Genomic DNA, 17,642 nt, shown 5'->3' on the forward strand with positions numbered 1-17,642 from the left:
CTCTCTCTCTCTCTCTCCCCCTCTATCTCTTCCTTCCATCTCTCTATCCTCTTCCTTTTTGTTAATGCTCTTTTTTTTTCCTCTTGTCGTTTTTTCATTGCCAATATTTCTAACCCCCTTTGAACACTGGCAGCCCACCTTAGGAAGCCTGCAGAGAGGCACGTCCCTGGCACCCGGCTCCAGCCCAATATGTCTGGAGACCGACGCACAAGTGCGCCCCCTCCTGGCTACCATTGCCACCTGCGCTCTCTTCTTACCTTTTTGCTGTAATGATGGAGAGTGAGACTGTTGCCGTGGCGATTGCATGCCTGGGAACGGATGCTGGCGTTGCAGCTGTAGTCGTCTAGTCATCTGTTTTGTGGTGCACGCCATACCCTCTTCCATATAACAGCCCGACTCCTCTCTCTGCACTTCTCTGCCCGTCTGTCTCTTTCCTTTCTGTTGTCATTCATTTTTCATTTCTACTGCTTAATTGGCATGATGGTGATTTATACCATTTTGCCAAAGCAGTACAAAAGATGGGGGGGGGGGGGGGAGCCACTAATATTTAACAAAAACACATACATAAATAAATACATAAATGAATAAACCAACAGATGGTAAGCCATACCAGCATACTGTGTCTATATCATAGAAAGGAAGCAGTTTCTTACCTGCTGCAGAACTGAGACGTACTCAGCTGCTGTGTTTACTGTGTCCACTTCCCCTCCAAGTAGAACAGCGGGTCGTGAAAAAATCTGAACACATTTAGTTTTCTGAATTTCTCTCAATAACTTACATTTTCGGCAATGGATGCAAAAAATGCGTATTAGATTTCAGTAACACATGAAAGTGGCCCACATTTGTGTGGTTTTTGCCGTTCACACCTCCATCCAAATGAAAAATCGCATATGGAGAAAATTAAGGTTAGTGACTTACTTAATTTGACACAAGGTTTGTCAGAATTTTGCACTGCTATAAAGGTAAGATGGACGTCCGCAGTAAGGGAGGATTTCAGTGGTGATTTGGTGAGGTAACATACCTCATAAACATTGAAGCAGTTGCCATGACTCCACAGAGCCCCAACATTCAAATCTTGGCCATCGCTACCTCCTCACACTCGTGATCACTTTCTTTTCTGAATTTGCAGCCGGCCTCCGCTGCAGATTAACACGAGCAGTAACTTTTAACCTAGTGCCTCTTCCTGTTGCCTCTATTTTTGATTGATTTATCTCAGGATGACCATGTTATTTTTCAGATGCAGGACAGTTTAGGAGCCTGATCTCTTCAGACTAATCGTGGATATAGGTCACATTTAAAAAGGTATTGTGAACAGCCTAACAAACAAAAATGGATTTGGTCAGGCCACTTTTACCTGCTGTGTGAATGTAGCCAAGGAGAACACATGGAAAGATAAGTTCGTGTTTTTGTTTCTTTAATGTTATGGCAGTTTTAGATAATCTGCCCTGCTAATTCTGTTTTTTAAGATTTTCACATCAAAATCATCAAATTTATTTAACACATTTTACAACAGATGTTGTCACAAAGCAGCTTTACAAATGTCCAAGTCCAAGCCCCCAGTGAGCAAGCCAAGGGTGACCGTGGCAAGGAAAAACTCCCTAGATCAGAGGGAGAAACCTTGAGAAGAACCCTAGATCAGAGGGAGAAACCTTGAGAAGAACCCTAGATCAGAGGGAGAAACCTTGAGAAGAACCATAGATCAGAGGGAGAAACCTTGAGAAGAACCCTAGATCAGAGGGAGAAACCTTGAGAAGAACCCTAGATCAGAGGGAGAAACCTTGAGAAGAACCCTAGATCAGAGGGAGAACCCTTGAGAAGAACAAAGACTCAAAGGCGGGGGGGGAGGGGCATCCTCCTCTGGCCAACAGTGGTCGCCACAATAGTAACAATTTTGACAGAAATGTAACTAAATAGTAATAAAATGGAAAAACAAGCAGTTAACGTCTAGTCCGGTTTTCTAGAAGTCCTAGCCTGGTCCAGATGACGTGTGCATTTCCAAACCCATCTCGCACTAGAACGTACATCAAGGACAACAAAGAAGTAGTTGACTCTGGTGGAGGCGTGGTGGACTACAGCAAGGGACATCAGGGGTGGTGGGAGTAGCCATGGTGGCTGAGATGGGTTAAGCTCAGTAACATCATGACATCAGTGGAAGGTGTACCTTGGCAGAAAGAAAGAATAGAGTATTGGGCATGTGTAAATTAGGGAACTATAATGTGCAAAGATGGACTCTAGCAAATTTTCCCTAGTAATGTTGAGGGGAATCTTATTTTGTCACTAATTCGTGTCAGCTAGGAGTCTCTGCTGGGTTTTATATTTTGTACATGAATGGGCAGTGTGGTTCTCACCTTCTCTCAGTGGTCCTTATATTCTGTTCTCTCTTGCTATCCAAGTTTTTCTGTCATCCTGTTTGAATGGCCAGATTATGATTACTGATTCTATATTTTTGTTAAAAATTTGTTAAAAGCTTTGCTGAACTTTTGTTTTCGAAAAAGAACATCTGAGAATAATTACACAGACAATGGGTCAGAGCTTACCTGGTTTTTGTCCTTCCAAAAAGTAGCAATAGTCATTTGGATCTCTGAACTTGAGGGACACAAACTCTATAGAAGGGGGAAAATTTTACACTATGGAATGAGATTTCAGAATTTCTTCCTGGCTTTCACAGATTGTGCTGTTCAGCAGTGTGGGTGTGGGTGTGTTTGCATGCGCTCACATTGAGCAGGTCCATTAGTGATGAGTGAGTGTTTACAATGTTCTCTAATCATTGAACAGTGGGTGGGAGGGTTTTTCTCCACCCTCTCTCTCACTCTGTGGTGGCTATATTCATGAGCTTGGTAGATGCATTTAGCTGCCTTCGTTCATATATGAGGGATCAAAAACACGGCCAAACCTGAGGCAGCCGCAGTCATTCACTCTTATTTAAAAGGTCAAGTTGTCCAGACTCTGTTCTGCTCAAATCTCTCTGTGACTGAGTTCTATTTGTTCTCAGGGTATCCTTACACCCTGGAGGCTCACCCTCGGGATTTTCTTTCCGGTAAATCTGCTGATTTTGCTGCATCAGTTAAGGACATTAAAACCTACTAAAATGTTTTACAGATGCTTAACTCATTAAAGCCAATAAATAATTTAAACCCATCACCTTCCAGTTATTAATAACCTCATCAATTAAACAGCCGCACCATCTGCCTATTCTGTATAGTGTGTGTGTGTGTGTGTGTGTGTGTGTGTGTGTGTGTGTGTGTGTGTGTGTGTGTGTGTGTGTGTGTGTGTGTGTGTGTGTGTGTGTGTGTGTGTGTGTGTGTGTGTGTCTGTCCCTGAATCGGGCAGTGTTTTATATTTGAGAGAGGGACAAGTGAAAGGTGAAAGACACTAACTGACTAGTGTCTGGTGGAGTAGCTTTTGTGCAGACAGTATTCGCCAATCTAGTAGAACTGCATGATGCTGCTTTGAACCCTGTGTTATCCTTCAGTTCCAAACATGTGACAGCATTTTTCCACCAATAATTCTTTTTTTTTTTTCTCTGAGATTGTATAGCTGACTGCACATTTTTTCCCTTCTAGTGTGTGTGGACTATGTGTGTTTTTTGTTTGCGTTGGTTGGGTGTTTATGAACTGTTTTATTTTCCAGATAAATATTACAAACATGTTTGTAAGCAAATAGGGTACAGAATGTGTGGTTTGGAGAGAGCAACTGTCAATAATTGACGTGTTTCTTAGTAGTGCCTAGGGTGTGTGTCTGAGGAAAGCTTGTATTTTTGTTTATCCAGAGATTAATATGTTTTAGCTGTAAGGGCAATAAAATGTCTGTTATTGATCAAAGGAAGTGTGCGTGTGCGTGTGTGTGTGTGTGTGTGTGTGTGTGTGTGTGTGTGTGTGTGTGAGTGAGAGAGAGAGAGAAATATCCTGTGCTTCTATAGTACCCTATTAGCCATGGTTGCCTATAATGCCTTCATTAATAACAAGGAGCTGTAGTAGGGGGGTGTGCATGTGTGTCAGCAGAATATATATACTGGGTAAACTCTGCACTGCGCTTTAGCTCAACAGCTGAGCATGCACAAACCAACAGTGCACACACGTGCTTCATTCACACCAGTATGCTAACAGTGCTCGCGCACACATTTATAAACTCCAAACCTATGTTTTATTTAGATTTAAATGTCAGATTGGGTTCAGCAGATTTATACATTTCTCATTCATGTTTCCAGGCTTTGGTTTCCATCACTGTATTTGAATCTTTCCCTGCAGTTCAAAACCAATCAATGTTTATGAAACAGACATCTTTATGAAGGAGCAAAGTTATAAAACAAGAGGGTTAAATTCGGTTTAATGGCTCAAGCATTAAAAACGCATCTGTTTGTAGACACGCGCTCCCGCACGTATGCAAACGTGGATACATTTACATAAACTCCCAATTACATTTGCATAAACAGTGAATTTCCAATTCTGTCTGTCCTAAGAACTTTGTGTGTGTTTGTGCATGCATGTGCGTATGTCAGTCTAACGCATTTGCACACCAATGCTTGTTTCTTATTAGATGTTAATGGACCAATGAGAAACAATATTGTGTGACTTATTCTTTACCTAATTGAGCTTTTGTCATTTTTTATAGTACCATCTTGTAAGATTTGTGCATAGTGTTTGTGTGTGGGCTGGTGTGAGTGCTCGCGTACGCGCTTGTGTGGACTGATCAAGTTTGAATATAACTCTTCAAATCGCATCCAAGTTTCCTTTCCATTACAACATCATGTGTACAGAACCCCCCCCCCCCCCCCCCCCCACACACACACACACACACTTCTCCACACCTCCCTCCATTTTAACTACTAGTGTGCAGAGACTGAGTCACCAATTGGGCTCTCGGGTTGTCTTGGATACTGGATGCACATTTTGCTTGTGTTATGGAGGAAGATAATGGAGGTGCTCACACACAGCTGGAACAGGAGTAAAAAAGGCAGGAGCGGCGTGTAGGCTGATTGCGAGAGGGACTGAGAAAGTCTGACAAGCTGTAAAGTTAGCAACATGTTATAGCCAAATATATAGTGTAATGCAAAAATATTTGCCCGTCACTGGGTTAGTTCCTCAAATATAACAACAAAATGCTGTTCAAAGTAAATTAAAAACTACACACTTTCAAACGCATACATGCTCCATGACGTTTTCACACTAGTTTGTGTGTGGAAAGGAGAAAGTGAGGCAGGTCTGTTTAGATGGAGCACGAAGAAGAATGTACATGCATGTCGCTGCGCGCGTGTGTGTGTGTGTGTGTGTGTGTGTGTGTGGGTGTTTTGATGTGTGAGGGTGTGCTCATGTGTTTTAAGACGCGCACACACAGCAGGGGCCATCTGAACACAGCTTGATGGTGGGCGGGAAGACGGAGTCAGTCGGTGAGGGAGGGAGGTGCGAGAACAGATATCAAAGCCGTGGAGAATGCACGGCGCTCCCCGCGCTTGATTCAGCTTTGCCTCGACACATTCAGTATCCCGATGGGCTCTAAAGCGCAGCATGTGTAAAGGCATACTGATATCTGTTCCAGCCCAAAACGAGCACCCCTGTAGCCTCTAGATTCGAGTTCTCTGGAGCTCCTCTCATTTTCACGAGCGCAGCTCAGATCGCATGGGACGCTAATCTCCCAAACTGACACTGTAAGCGTTGTATTTAAAGTCATATACATGTTTTAAAGCAAGCCAATGTGTTTTTTCGTTTTGCCATAAAGAACGTTCTACTAATGCAGACGTAGTCTTTTACTTGTCTGAAGCCGGCTTTGTATTATGCGATTCTAGCGGTTTTAAACGTTTGTTGCATGTTGGACTGTACGAGATGCATCTGTGTTACTGACCAAATTCATTGACCTAGTGATGCCGCTTGTGCTGAAAGTCAGACTATATGGTAAAGGTTTTCTGATGACACTCCCACGGCATTTTGTGCTTTTATATATTCGTTTTGCCAGAAGGAGATGTCAAAAAGACATTTTCTGTTTTTTGCCACAGTTCCACAAAACCTTCTTCTTTCGAGTCCCACAGACTCCTCTTTTTTTTTTTTGCTATACTGCCGTTTATTTGCAGCTGGCGCGTGAGCTGTGGTGATTTCAGGCCATGTCCTGTTGGTTGTGTTTAAACATGCGTCGTGGGAAAGGTCACAGATTTTGTAGCAAAATTTCTAACACTGCCATAAGATAATCATAACCAGTCTTTGGTTGCAGCAGCACTGAATCAGCGTAAAAGGAAACGATCTCTCTCTCTCTCTGTGTGTGTGTCCGTGTCCATCTCTGTGCTGATACTACCACAACTGAAGTATGGTAATTGTGGTGTTTGGCCAAATTATGTCTGATCGTGCAGACACTAAGAATTCTGGAGGGCAAGTTTCTCCATTAAACCTGACCACTTGTGCCTGCCGTTTGGCCATTCTTGCCAGATGCTGGGAATTGTAGTAGGTCTATGTAGTGTTTGAAAGCAAAAGAGTATGGCTCAGTTTGTTGTCTATAAAGATCTTAAATGCTTGAATGGTGAACAAAACTTGGTGATGCCAAGTTCAGAAAATGGTTCTGAACATGTGGTCAGTTTTACATGAGCAGTTGGGGGTCATTTTCCAACACACTGTGCAGCCAAACCTGGAATAAAAACATGATGTAATGTGCATGGTGTGAATGTTTCAGATGAACATCATTCTACAGAAATGCTGGAGATCCATCAATTTTACATGCTTCTCTTACTCTTAAATGGAAATGGCATTGGGAGGAGGAGGATGATGATGATGATGATGGTGGTGGTGGTGGTGGTGGTGGTGATGATAATGATAATAATAATAATAATAATAATAATAATAATAATAATTAATAATGATGGTGGTGATGCTGATGATGATGATGATGATGATGATGATAATTAATAATAATAATAATGATGGCTAATTTAGTATTATGTGCTTCCTAATTTTGCAGTGCTTCCTGAGTAATGTAGTAATTTTAATTGCAAAGCCAGACACTTTTTTTTTTTTTTTTTTGGGGGGGGGGGGTGGCGGGCAGTTGTTTTCTTCATAAGGTGGGGAAATGTGCTTCTTTCTTTTTTTTGGCTGTGCTTTTTTGCAGTCTATACAGTGCACTCTCATATGTTTGCGATCTCTACTGTGCATGTGTACTGTGGTTAACGTAGTTTTGCTTGTGCTTTCTCTATAGTCTGTACATTGCACTGTCAGAAGTTCCTTATCTCACGTGTCGGGGAGGACTGGATCTTCCTCATCCTGCTTGGCCTCGTCATGGCCCTCGTCAGCTGGGTGATGGACTTCTGCATCGCACTCTGCTTACAAGGTGGGTGGGTGTGCATGAAGAGGTGGATGGATGGACGGATGGACTCATAGGTTGTCTGGTTAACTGATTTTACTGTGTACAGAGTTAATATGTACTGTTACCAAGCAGGGCCTAGCCCTAAAAATTATTTGATTTAAAGCCGCCTTGCTTATATTAAACCGTCATCCTGTTTCACCAACTGGTGCTCATATTTTTTGGGCCTTTTACCACAGGCCTGGGAGTTGGGGGTTTGGCACTGTATTTTCACTGTTCCAAGGATTGTTCTTCTGGACTGAGATTCATGTCATTCCTCCAGCTTTGGGGACACAGCCCCAAATGCGACCTCTAAGTGGTGACCATGTCCCCATACCCACACTTATGGATGATCTGACTGAACATTATCAGCCCTGTGCAAAACAGCAGTGGGGACAGTGCATCTCTTTTGCATATACCACGCTTTATGGTCACCTTGACGATTATCTTGACTTGGCTTCTAGTGTTGTCCTCAAGTGTTCTGAATTCTGGATGAAGGCCTTTATACAGGGCTGGACATTCAAGTGATCAGGTGTGTGGCATTGAGCAGTATGCTTCCATACACTTGGTCTTACACTTGGGACAGCTCTGTCAGTCGGTGGTGCTTTGAGCCTTTGGTAGTGGTACTAATCTCAATCACTGCACCCACCACTACAACATCCAGTGGATATATTTGAATATCTGAGTGATCCACTGGCAAACGTAAAGCTGTCTGAGGTGGCGGTACAATCTGGGCTGATCGCACTTGGAGGAGAGCGTAGGTGTTAAGAGAATATGGGAGCATGTGTGTGGATATGAATTTTAAAAGCTGTGCATGTGTGTGTGCGCGCGTGCTTGCATGCAGTGTTCTTTATAATCAAATCCAGCATATCTTAGTGTTTTAGCTGCTCACTGGCGAGTTATCGGATTTCTTTACGTGTAAGGCAGAGTGAGGTGTGGGAGTGTGTGCACTCAGATGCATCTGTGATTCTAAATTTACTTACATAGAAGGTTCAGAGAAGAGAGTGTAACTGTGATGAGGAACACAATAACTCACTGCACCTCTCTAGAGTACACTAACCGTCTGTCTTACTCATTCACACATGCTCACTCTCTCTCACTCACTCTCTCTCTCTCTCTCACACACACACACACACACACACACACACACACACACGTGCACACACTCTTCAACTTTGTGAATGATTTTCTCTGTCAAGCATCATGAAATACCTTTCCATTATATGACTTTATTACTTTTGTTTTGGCTACATGCCTCTCTCTCTCTCTCTCTCTCTCTCTTTCTTGTGCTCTCTCTCTCTTGTGCTCTCTAGCCCAGAAGTGGATGTATGGAGGTTTGGACAGTAATTTGGTACTGCAGTATCTGGCTTGGGTCACTTACCCAGTGGTCCTCATCAGCTTCTCAGCAGGTTTTACACACATAGTAGCGCCGCAGGCTGCCGGTAAGAGACACACACATGCACCCCCCACATTTTTCACAATCCTTTGAGTGCTGCGTCTGACTCTCTAGCCTTTTGTCACGAGTCTCTAATGTTCATTAGCATTCTGTTCACTGTGCAGCTGTACAGCCAGTTCCTGTGGGCTGTTATCATTTACTGCTCTCGCGCTGTTTCGGACTTGCTCCTTTCTCTACTACTACTGCTGCTGCTGCTGCTACTACTGCTACTACTACTACTATTAATACTACCATTACTACTACTACTACTACTACTACTACTACTACCACTACCATTACTACTATTGCTGATACTATTACTGCTGCTGCTACTACTACTACTACTACTACTACTACCATTACTATTAATGCTGATACTATTATTGCTACTACTACTACTATTAGTACTACTGCTGATACTACTATACTACTACTATTAATACTACCATTACTACTAAAATTACTGATACTACTACCATTACTACTACTACTACGGCTGATACTATTATTACTACTACTACTGCTACTATTACTAATACTATTAATACTACTACAACTACTACTATCACTTCTACTATTACTACTGCCATTACTACTACTACTGCTGCTACTGATGTTAATAATAATAATAATAATAATGAAACACTACTACAGATCATGAAACTTTTAAAATGAAAGGAGATAAAGACCCAACAAACATCACTTGCCAGGTAGAACAAGTCTGTATTACCCCCCCCCCCCCCCACCCAGTCATCTACCATTTAATTGATCTGCAAAAGAAGAGACCATGCACCCAGCATGATCAAAGCAGTAGCCAGTCACAAGTCAATGGGCATGCATGTCCTCTAGACCAATAAAGGAAACCATTAAACCTAAAAAAAAAAAAATCAGTATTGAGGATATTTTTAAAATGGTTTTTACAGTGGATATTTGTCACCTGTTTGGCTTTAAATCATCTCCCGGAAATAATCACCACTTGGACGTCATTTTAAGGTCTCTTTTAGAAGCTCTAATATGTCTCTAATGTACTGATGTAATCAATGGGCTGTTAGATTTTATGTTGAGATCTGACTAAGGTCCCATTGCAAAGAATATCGTATAGTACAGATTACCTGCTACTACCTTATTGCTCTACGCTCGGTTGAAAAGTTGTGATCGGAGATCTGTTTCTTCGTGTTCTTCAATGTTCTGCACCATCTCCCACCATCTACGACAGATCCTTTAAAGCTACTTCAATTCATATAAATCCGGGTCTGTTTCATATGCAGACATGCCTGTATTGTTCAAGAATATTTGTTTGAGATTTAAGTTTCCACCTCTGGAGAACTTGATCCTGTACCCACAGGTTGTTGGCTACTAGCTGCTAAGCTTGCTGTAAGTAACTATAGTTCAGTCTGCGGGAATGCATTAAAATGCCTTTGTAGAGTTCACAAAATAACCTCAGGACATGCTTTTGCTAATCTGGTTTTATGCTCATGATCGTAAAGGTTGCTTGAATCGGAAATTTTGCTCAGCTGAAGTCTATTTAAAGGTTATTTTTGCGCTCTCTGTAACTAAAAAAAATTTAAATTACCCTGAAGGTTGAAAAATGGTTTTGAGGTTTAGTGCTGGAATGTTCCTTTAAACCCGCTGGGTGAACATCATGCTGCCCGCTCTGATTGCTGGGGCTACTCAACAGTGTGTGATACCGTAGCAACAGCATCACAGCCACAACGGCAGTCTGTCCTGCAGCGGTTTCCGAGGGCATTTTTTTTAACATGCGAGCAAGCTGTTCTCTCATGCAGCCTAGTTCTGGGACTGCTGCATTTATTTGCGCTTCAATAAAAGTGGACAGAGTTTTGGAGCATGCAACTGCCTGAGCTAAAACTTCACACAGCAGAAATCGGTTCACAAAATAAATGTGGCCCAAGGCTGAGAGTTCTTTAGCAGTTCGATAGCCGCTTCACTGTTCGCAGAGATGGCCTCTCTGTTGGGAGGGGCGAGAGAGCAGGTGTCATACAGCGGCTGAGTCAGCTTGTAAAACTCTCTTGGAATGTGTCCCAGCAGCCGGTTGGAGCGCAGCCGTGTTCAGGAGTTTAAGCAGACTTTCATAGATGCCGCATTCACACGGAAAGTGCAGCTTATTTAGCCAACAGTCTCCTGCTTCTATAGGCAAAGCGAAAGTGTGGAATATTGGATATTTCAGGCACTCGGTGATTGCTATTGGCTGTACACTACACTGAAAAAAATGTCCATACACCCCCCACCCCCAAAATAGTGCCATGAAAAGCCCATTTCTAATTGGTAGGCAGGGGGAGTCTTTATCCTTACTAAGCTGGCTAAATGTAAATGCTGAGATGGAGTTTTCCACTGTCTGTTGGTATTTCTGAGGTTTTTCTTTTTTCGTTGGAAAGCTATGAACTGCCTCATGCCTGTCCTGGCCACATGATTCTGCAACCCCAAAATGACAGCGAGCTGTTGAAAGCAGGGGTACTCTGCTGAAACAAGCAGCCAGCAGATTTGGTCCGCGTGGCGGCTTTCGCGAAAGTTTAGGAGTGTAGTCAGATTTGTATAGGTGTGATATTTCTCCTCAGAGTAAAGTAACTTGTGCAACAAGCGACAATATTATCCCTCAAACAAATGACTGAAAGAAAAAAGGAGAAAGAGCATGCTTAGCCCTTATGCCTCTCCGGATGAGGAGCAGGCGAATGCTAAAGTGTGCATTGCTTGTTTTTTTTTTTTTTTTGTTTGTTTTTTACACTACTAGCTGCCCGTTTCATTCCCCACTTAAAGAAAGGTCTTGACCCTGGTAACAGAACGTGCTGTTCGACAGCAGGGTAACTGCTGCGCTGCTAGGAAGCTACACGGGTGTTCTGAAGGATGCGGGGACGTGGCACTGTCGAGAAGAGAGGCGGACGAATTGGTCTGAATCATTGTGAGAGTCACGGCCCAGCATTTCTCGCTGTTTCACACATTACTGTTTCTAAGGCGGTCTCGTCATTGTTTATTCAACAGCATGCTAAAAGCATAAAAATGGATGAGGACCATGTTGTAGTTTAATTTGAAGTTTATCCCGTTTCTAATCACCTTTGATAGTCATATAAAGACCGTTAACGATTCATTTACGGCTCTGCTTCCTTTCTCCCAGGTTCTGGTATTCCTGAGATGAAAACCATACTGAGGGGTGTTGTCCTAAAGGAGTATCTTACCTTAAAAACCTTTGTGGCCAAAGTCATAGGCCTTACCTGTGCCTTGGGAAGTGGAATGCCTCTGGGCAAAGAGGTACTAACCCTCACTCACTCTCAACACAGACCAAGGCGCCATTAAGGAAGCTTAAACTGTTGTAACTGTAAACTGTACTGATGTATAAGACACACACTCACACTTCAGACTCAGAGAGATGTTAAGGATGCATTCCTTCCCTCTTTGTCACCATTACTTCATGCGTGAATCAGAAACGTGTTAAGGCGAAATACTTTCTCTGTTAATGAATCATCATTGATCAATCATGCATTTCTACCTGCTCACTGGCTGTCTGTGGAAGTATATCTGAATGTGTTTTTGGTGAAATGTGCATTGTGCTTTTAATGTCTCCCCCCCCCCCCCCCCCCCCATCCTCAAATGTGTTCTGTGGTTTTATGTCACTGTTTTTTTTTGTTTTTTTAAAGTTGGCAAACCAGCTAATTGTCCCAGTTACCTGAAATGTACCGTGTGTGTGCGTACGTGTGTGGTTAATCCCCAGGGTCCGTTTGTGCACATTGCAAGTCTGTGTGCAGCACTGCTGAGTAAGTTTATGTCACTCTTCGGGGGAATTTATGAGGTAATTGAAAATTTCATTCGTCCCAAACAGCGGCCTTACTTTGAATTTTTCAAATTTAATATGTTTTAACATGCCTGAGTGTGAAACCCAGCAGTTGTGTGTGTGTGTGTGTGTGTGTGTGTGTGTGTGTGTGTGTGTGTGTGTGTGTGTGTGTGTGTGTGTGTGTGTGTGTGTGTGTGTGTGTGTGTGTGTGTGTGTGAACATATCCAGTACAGTTCTCACAACTGGTGTGAATTTTATGTTTGAGTCCTGCCAAAATCCTGCTTTTGAGGATGAGCTTTACTGCCATGTTGTCATTTTGTGTCTGTTTTTCCTGAGCTTGTGTGACTAAGGCAAGATTTGGTGCACTGGTGCAGGAGGTAAACGTGGGTTATGTTCATTCATGTGGCTGCAGCCTTCTTCCCACTCTGCAAGGCAGCATTTCTGCAGGAGCCGCAGAGAAAGATGAAATAAAGATGCGCTGTGGAAGGAGGGACATGTGGGCAATCCCTAAATCCTTCTCTCTCCCTCTTGCTCTCCTGTGTCAATTTTTGTGACTAACTCTGAGTCTCTCATTATCTCCCCCCACCTCTCCATCCCTCCCTCTTCCTGACTCATTTTGGCACTCTAACTGTATCCTTCAAACTCCCTCTCTCTCTCTCTTTCTCTCTCTCGCGCATACACTTTTTAACAATTTTGCTGCATGCAGTGGAATGCTAATTTTCCATTGCAGTGCGGCAGAGGAATCTTCTCTCTTCTGCTCTTTCCACCACAGTTGTTTATTGCGTGCTTGTGTGCACTCACTCACTCGTCTTTCTCCTACTTCACTGCTTGCTAAGGATCCTAACCTGACTGGCATTAAGGTAAGCCCTGTGGCTAGACCAGCACTAGCGCGTTAGGTAGTATCCAAAGCATAGGCCTTTGTTACGGAAGCCTGTAAAATGTCCTGGCAATATACTCTCTCAGCTAGTCATGCAGGCATTTCTGGATAGCATCTAAATGAGACAATGTTCGGGCTGTGCTGAAAAGCACATTCCTGCTTCCTTTCTAAATCTCCCTGCTCACGGATAGTAAAAAATGCCTGTGGGCCTTCCGATGATTGTGTCCGCCGATCTCATCATGCGAAGCCCTGCCCTCTCGGCTCCGCCTGTCCAGTAGTAATGCATTTCATTTGCCTGAATTTGTCATGTTTATCTGCATGAAGTGTATAAACTGAGTGTATAGATTTTCACTTTATTTATTTATTTATTTATTTATTTATTTATTTATTTATTTATTTGGGTGTGTAATGACCGGTAGAGGTTTGCTTTGGTTTACACTCGGATGAGAATGGAACACTACTGCCTGTCAGGCAGGGCCCATCTCTTGGCCTACACGGCATCTTGCCGTTCAAGACCTCTGTGGAATCCACATCCGTATCAGAAGTTGAGAGTTGAAGAAAGCTGCTCTATTTACAGATCCTGGCAAATTCTAAATTTGGAGCAGTTCGATTCAAACTGAAGTGTTACACACTTGCAGAACAGAAAGATGCAGTCAGAAAGTGAATCAGTCACAGGCTTTCAGGAAAGAGCCAGAGTCACAGAGAGTGAGCCAGAGTCACAGTTTGGCATCTTTGGCAGACTGTGATGGACAGTATCTCAAGTTTTTTGTTTGTTTTTTTTCTCCCAGAAGCCTATAGACCATGAAGTTGTTAAATGAAGATGATGGGCCCAGAGACATTTCTACTTATAAACCATTCTGAGGATGATTCTCATTCTTTTTCTTCTACGTGATTGTAATTTGTTTGATCTGTTTATTGAGTTGATTTGTGCTGGATTTGGCCATAAAGTGGAAATGCGTGCTTTGCAGTTTTTGAAGGGCCTTGCTCTGCTCTCTGTGTGGGGTGTTTCTGTGTGTCTCCACTGTCAGGGTGAGGGTATGTGGACATATGAAAACAATGGCCTGTTTTATAGAAGACTAATAAAGAGCAAGCAGTTGTATGTTTGTGTGCATACTTCTGAGAATAATAAAGGTAAACGGTGGTGTGTGTGTGTGTGTGTGTGTGTGTGTGCGTGCGTGCATTTAACAGAATGAATCTCGAAACATAGAGATGTTGGCAGCTGCTTGTGCTGTAGGTGTTGGCTGTTGCTTTGCTGCACCCATTGGAGGTGAGCACGCGCATTCCCCCCCCCCCCCCCACACACACACACGTAATGCTTGGTGGTTGTTTTTGTATATGTGTATACCTGGATATGAGAAGTGTAAGAATGTGCACATGTGGGTGTTTATAAGCCATACATACACACGAGTTATCCATGGGCTTCCTCAGCGGTTTAAAAAGTCTGTGTGTGTGTGTGTGTGTTCCAGGTGTGCTCTTCAGTATAGAGGTCACCTCTACGTTCTTTGCAGTCAGGAACTATTGGAGAGGATTTTTTGCTGCTACCTTCAGTGCCTTCATATTCAGGGTACTGGCTGTGTGGAACAGAGATGAAGGTATGCATGGGGGCGCTTGCATGTTCTTTGCGGTCATAAGTAGCTATCCTTTTGCATGAGACCTGTAACGTATGTGCGTGCGTGCGTGCGTGCCTGCGTGCGTGCGTGCGTGCATGCGTGTGTCTTTAGAGACAATAACTGCCCTTTTCAAGACTCGGTTCCGGCTCGATTTCCCTTTTGACCTCCAGGAACTTCCAGCCTTTGCTGTCATCGGGTAAGTTCTGTGTCTGCGTGCGTTCGTGTGTGTGTGTGTGTGTGTGTGTGCGTGCATGTGTGTATACCCACACCCCAGAGGTCAGCTTCTAATGGTATCGTTATGAAACCATGTATCAGGTTATTCCTATGTTCATAATGTTCACGTGTAGGCTCAAATTAATGAGCATAGCTTAATGCGTGTGCATATTATTGCATATTAAAATAGAAGGAGAGATGTCTATTCTAAATGACATAATAGGTAAATTTAATAAACTCAGAAATTAACGAGAGAGAGAGAGAATAAATGAGTCATTTCTATGTTTGTCCTGACTGACTGAACTATCCAAAAAGAGTATGACAAGCATGTGTGTAATGAAACCCAGCATGTGTCTCGTCTTTTTCTTCCTTTTTCCCTCCCTCTCCTTCCTTTCACTGTCCCTTTCTCTGACACGAGCCTGCCACCATGGCCTTGGAGGACAGGGAAGTCCCTACTTCTCTCTCACATTTGCTGCTTTATTTTTCTGCTCTTCCATTTTGGTTTTAGTGTGGAAGTTGTCTGCACTTTGTCTTAAGAGCATCACTGCTGTTTGATGTTAATCAAAGCTTCTCTCTCTCTCTCGCGCTCTCTCTGTCTCTCTCTGTGTGCATTTCTTCCGTTCTCCATTTACTCCTTTACTGAAATGAGAATGAAGGTATCAAATGAACGTCTACCAAAATCTCTCTCTCTCTCTCTCTCACACACTCACACACACTCACACACACTCACACACACTCACACACACACACACACACAGAGTATACTGCAGCTCCGATCTTGTATTACACAGATCTTGTCCACAGCACCATGTTATCACATGTTAATTAACTAGAGTACACTTATGTTGAAACTTGTAAGCATATCTAAAACTGCAAATATGACCAGTGCGGCATTTTAGGAGTCTCACAACAATGTGCATTTCTAAAACTTTATTTAAATAAAACCAGTCATTGTGTCCTGTTTTTCTAGGAAGGCCTTTTATTCTTTGTTCTGATCAGGCTTCACCCCAGGAAGCTCTGTGATTAATGAGTTAATTTTTCTGTGACTTGACAGTCCTAATTAAAACAAGTGATGGCTGGAACCCAATATGGAGTTTGTTAGAATGGAATATCTTTAATTAGAGCTAGGTTTGTCCAAATTTTTCAGTTAAATCAATTTAAATATTAATTAGGTCAGCGAGTCGTGATGCTAACTCATTTGCTAAAACACTGGACCAGGTAAAGATGATGGAAAAGCAGTGCTAACCGCTTTAATAACGTCTAATGTTCATGAGGTGGGATTCTCGTTTTAGAAAACTAATATTAGGTATTATTGTCCTAAAGTGATTGCTGTTATTTAATGAGGGTCCATGTCTGTCCATTGCAGCTTGTTTTAAATCAGTATAAAAATAATTACAAGTGCACAACAGTTTCTAATAGCACCATCCTGTTTTGGATGTTTTGTATTGTTTTGGTGAGTTTCCTGCCATCAAAAAGGTCTCTGTTCCTTGTGATGGGGAAAGCTGTCCCATTATGCTGCCCACACTTACCATCCCTCGCCGTCTCTCAGACTTCCACCATTTGGCTGGGAGCGCACACGTTTTCCTCACGGGTTTCTCATGGCTGCCCCTTTTAATTGAAGTGTGTGATAAACACCCTCCCTCTTGTACTGTTGCAGTTGATAATTGTGCCCGGCTATTGACTAAACAAACACATCTCGTGTAGTGAGACGGCGCACATCTCTCTCTCTCTCAGGCTAACAGATGTTTGAGGTGTTTGAATTCCCTCTGCACGCTCGCTGTTGTTTTCCTCTTTGTAAAGGTTTTCCCTTGTTACTGATTCATGAGCATTTTGCCTCGTTCATAACAATAATAATAATATGCTCATTAGCATACTCCTGAACTGTGAAGTTGTAATACGTTGTCAGGAGTTTTACTTAAGACTTAAGCCCACATATTCACGTATTCTTGTTATCGTGTTTGTGTACGAGTTGGGAACAAGGGAAAGCCCTAGGTCTCTAACAGTATGGACATAAAATGTTTGCTTACTGCATATTTTACAACCACAATAATCTTATTTTATACTGTGTATGTGTGTACGCAGGATAGCAAGTGGTTTCGGTGGGGCCCTGTTTGTTTATCTGAACAGGCTTATTGTTCAGTTCATCAGGAAACAAAAGGCCATCAACAAGTTTCTTATGAAGAAGTGAGTCATTCTGTACGTGTGTGTGTACATGTCTCTGTGTGTAAGAGTGCATGGAGTAATCCCTGTTTGGGTGCCTACCACATCCTGTTCTGTTTGGTATGAGTGTGTAAATGTGCAAGTGTGTGTGGAGGAAGAGAAAGGGAGACGCGCGCACACAAAAAAACAACAACTCAAGCTTGGTACTAGAGTGCCTGCATCCCTATCCCCCCTTTCCAAGACCACTGG

The 17,642-nt window shown here is 42.7% G+C and overlaps 1 protein-coding gene across 4 annotated transcripts in view; it reads left to right on the forward strand.

Moving 5' to 3' along the window:
• The window catches only part of LOC145655113 (chloride channel protein 2-like), a 64,751-nt gene that overhangs the window by 21,609 nt on the left and 25,500 nt on the right, over positions 1-17,642 (forward strand). For 2 of the 4 annotated variants that reach the window (XM_081708890.1, XM_081708892.1), the window contains exons 3-11: positions 2,993-3,037; positions 7,174-7,305; positions 8,631-8,759; positions 11,880-12,013; positions 12,474-12,551; positions 14,599-14,677; positions 14,877-15,002; positions 15,132-15,216; positions 17,316-17,417. In XM_081708890.1, coding sequence (XP_081565016.1) covers positions 2,993-3,037; positions 7,174-7,305; positions 8,631-8,759; positions 11,880-12,013; positions 12,474-12,551; positions 14,599-14,677; positions 14,877-15,002; positions 15,132-15,216; positions 17,316-17,417 — 910 coding nt within the window. The remainder of the gene's footprint in view (positions 1-2,992; positions 3,038-7,173; positions 7,306-8,630; positions 8,760-11,879; positions 12,014-12,473; positions 12,552-14,598; positions 14,678-14,876; positions 15,003-15,131; positions 15,217-17,315; positions 17,418-17,642) is intronic. The other 2 variants (XM_081708891.1, XM_081708893.1) reach the window with 1 other exon arrangement.

The sequence above is a fragment of the Electrophorus electricus genome, unplaced genomic scaffold (genome assembly GCF_041902795.1).
Source record: "Electrophorus electricus isolate QZ-2024a unplaced genomic scaffold, ASM4190279v1 Scaffold176, whole genome shotgun sequence".
In the NCBI taxonomy this organism is placed as follows: Eukaryota; Metazoa; Chordata; class Actinopteri; order Gymnotiformes; family Gymnotidae; genus Electrophorus; species Electrophorus electricus.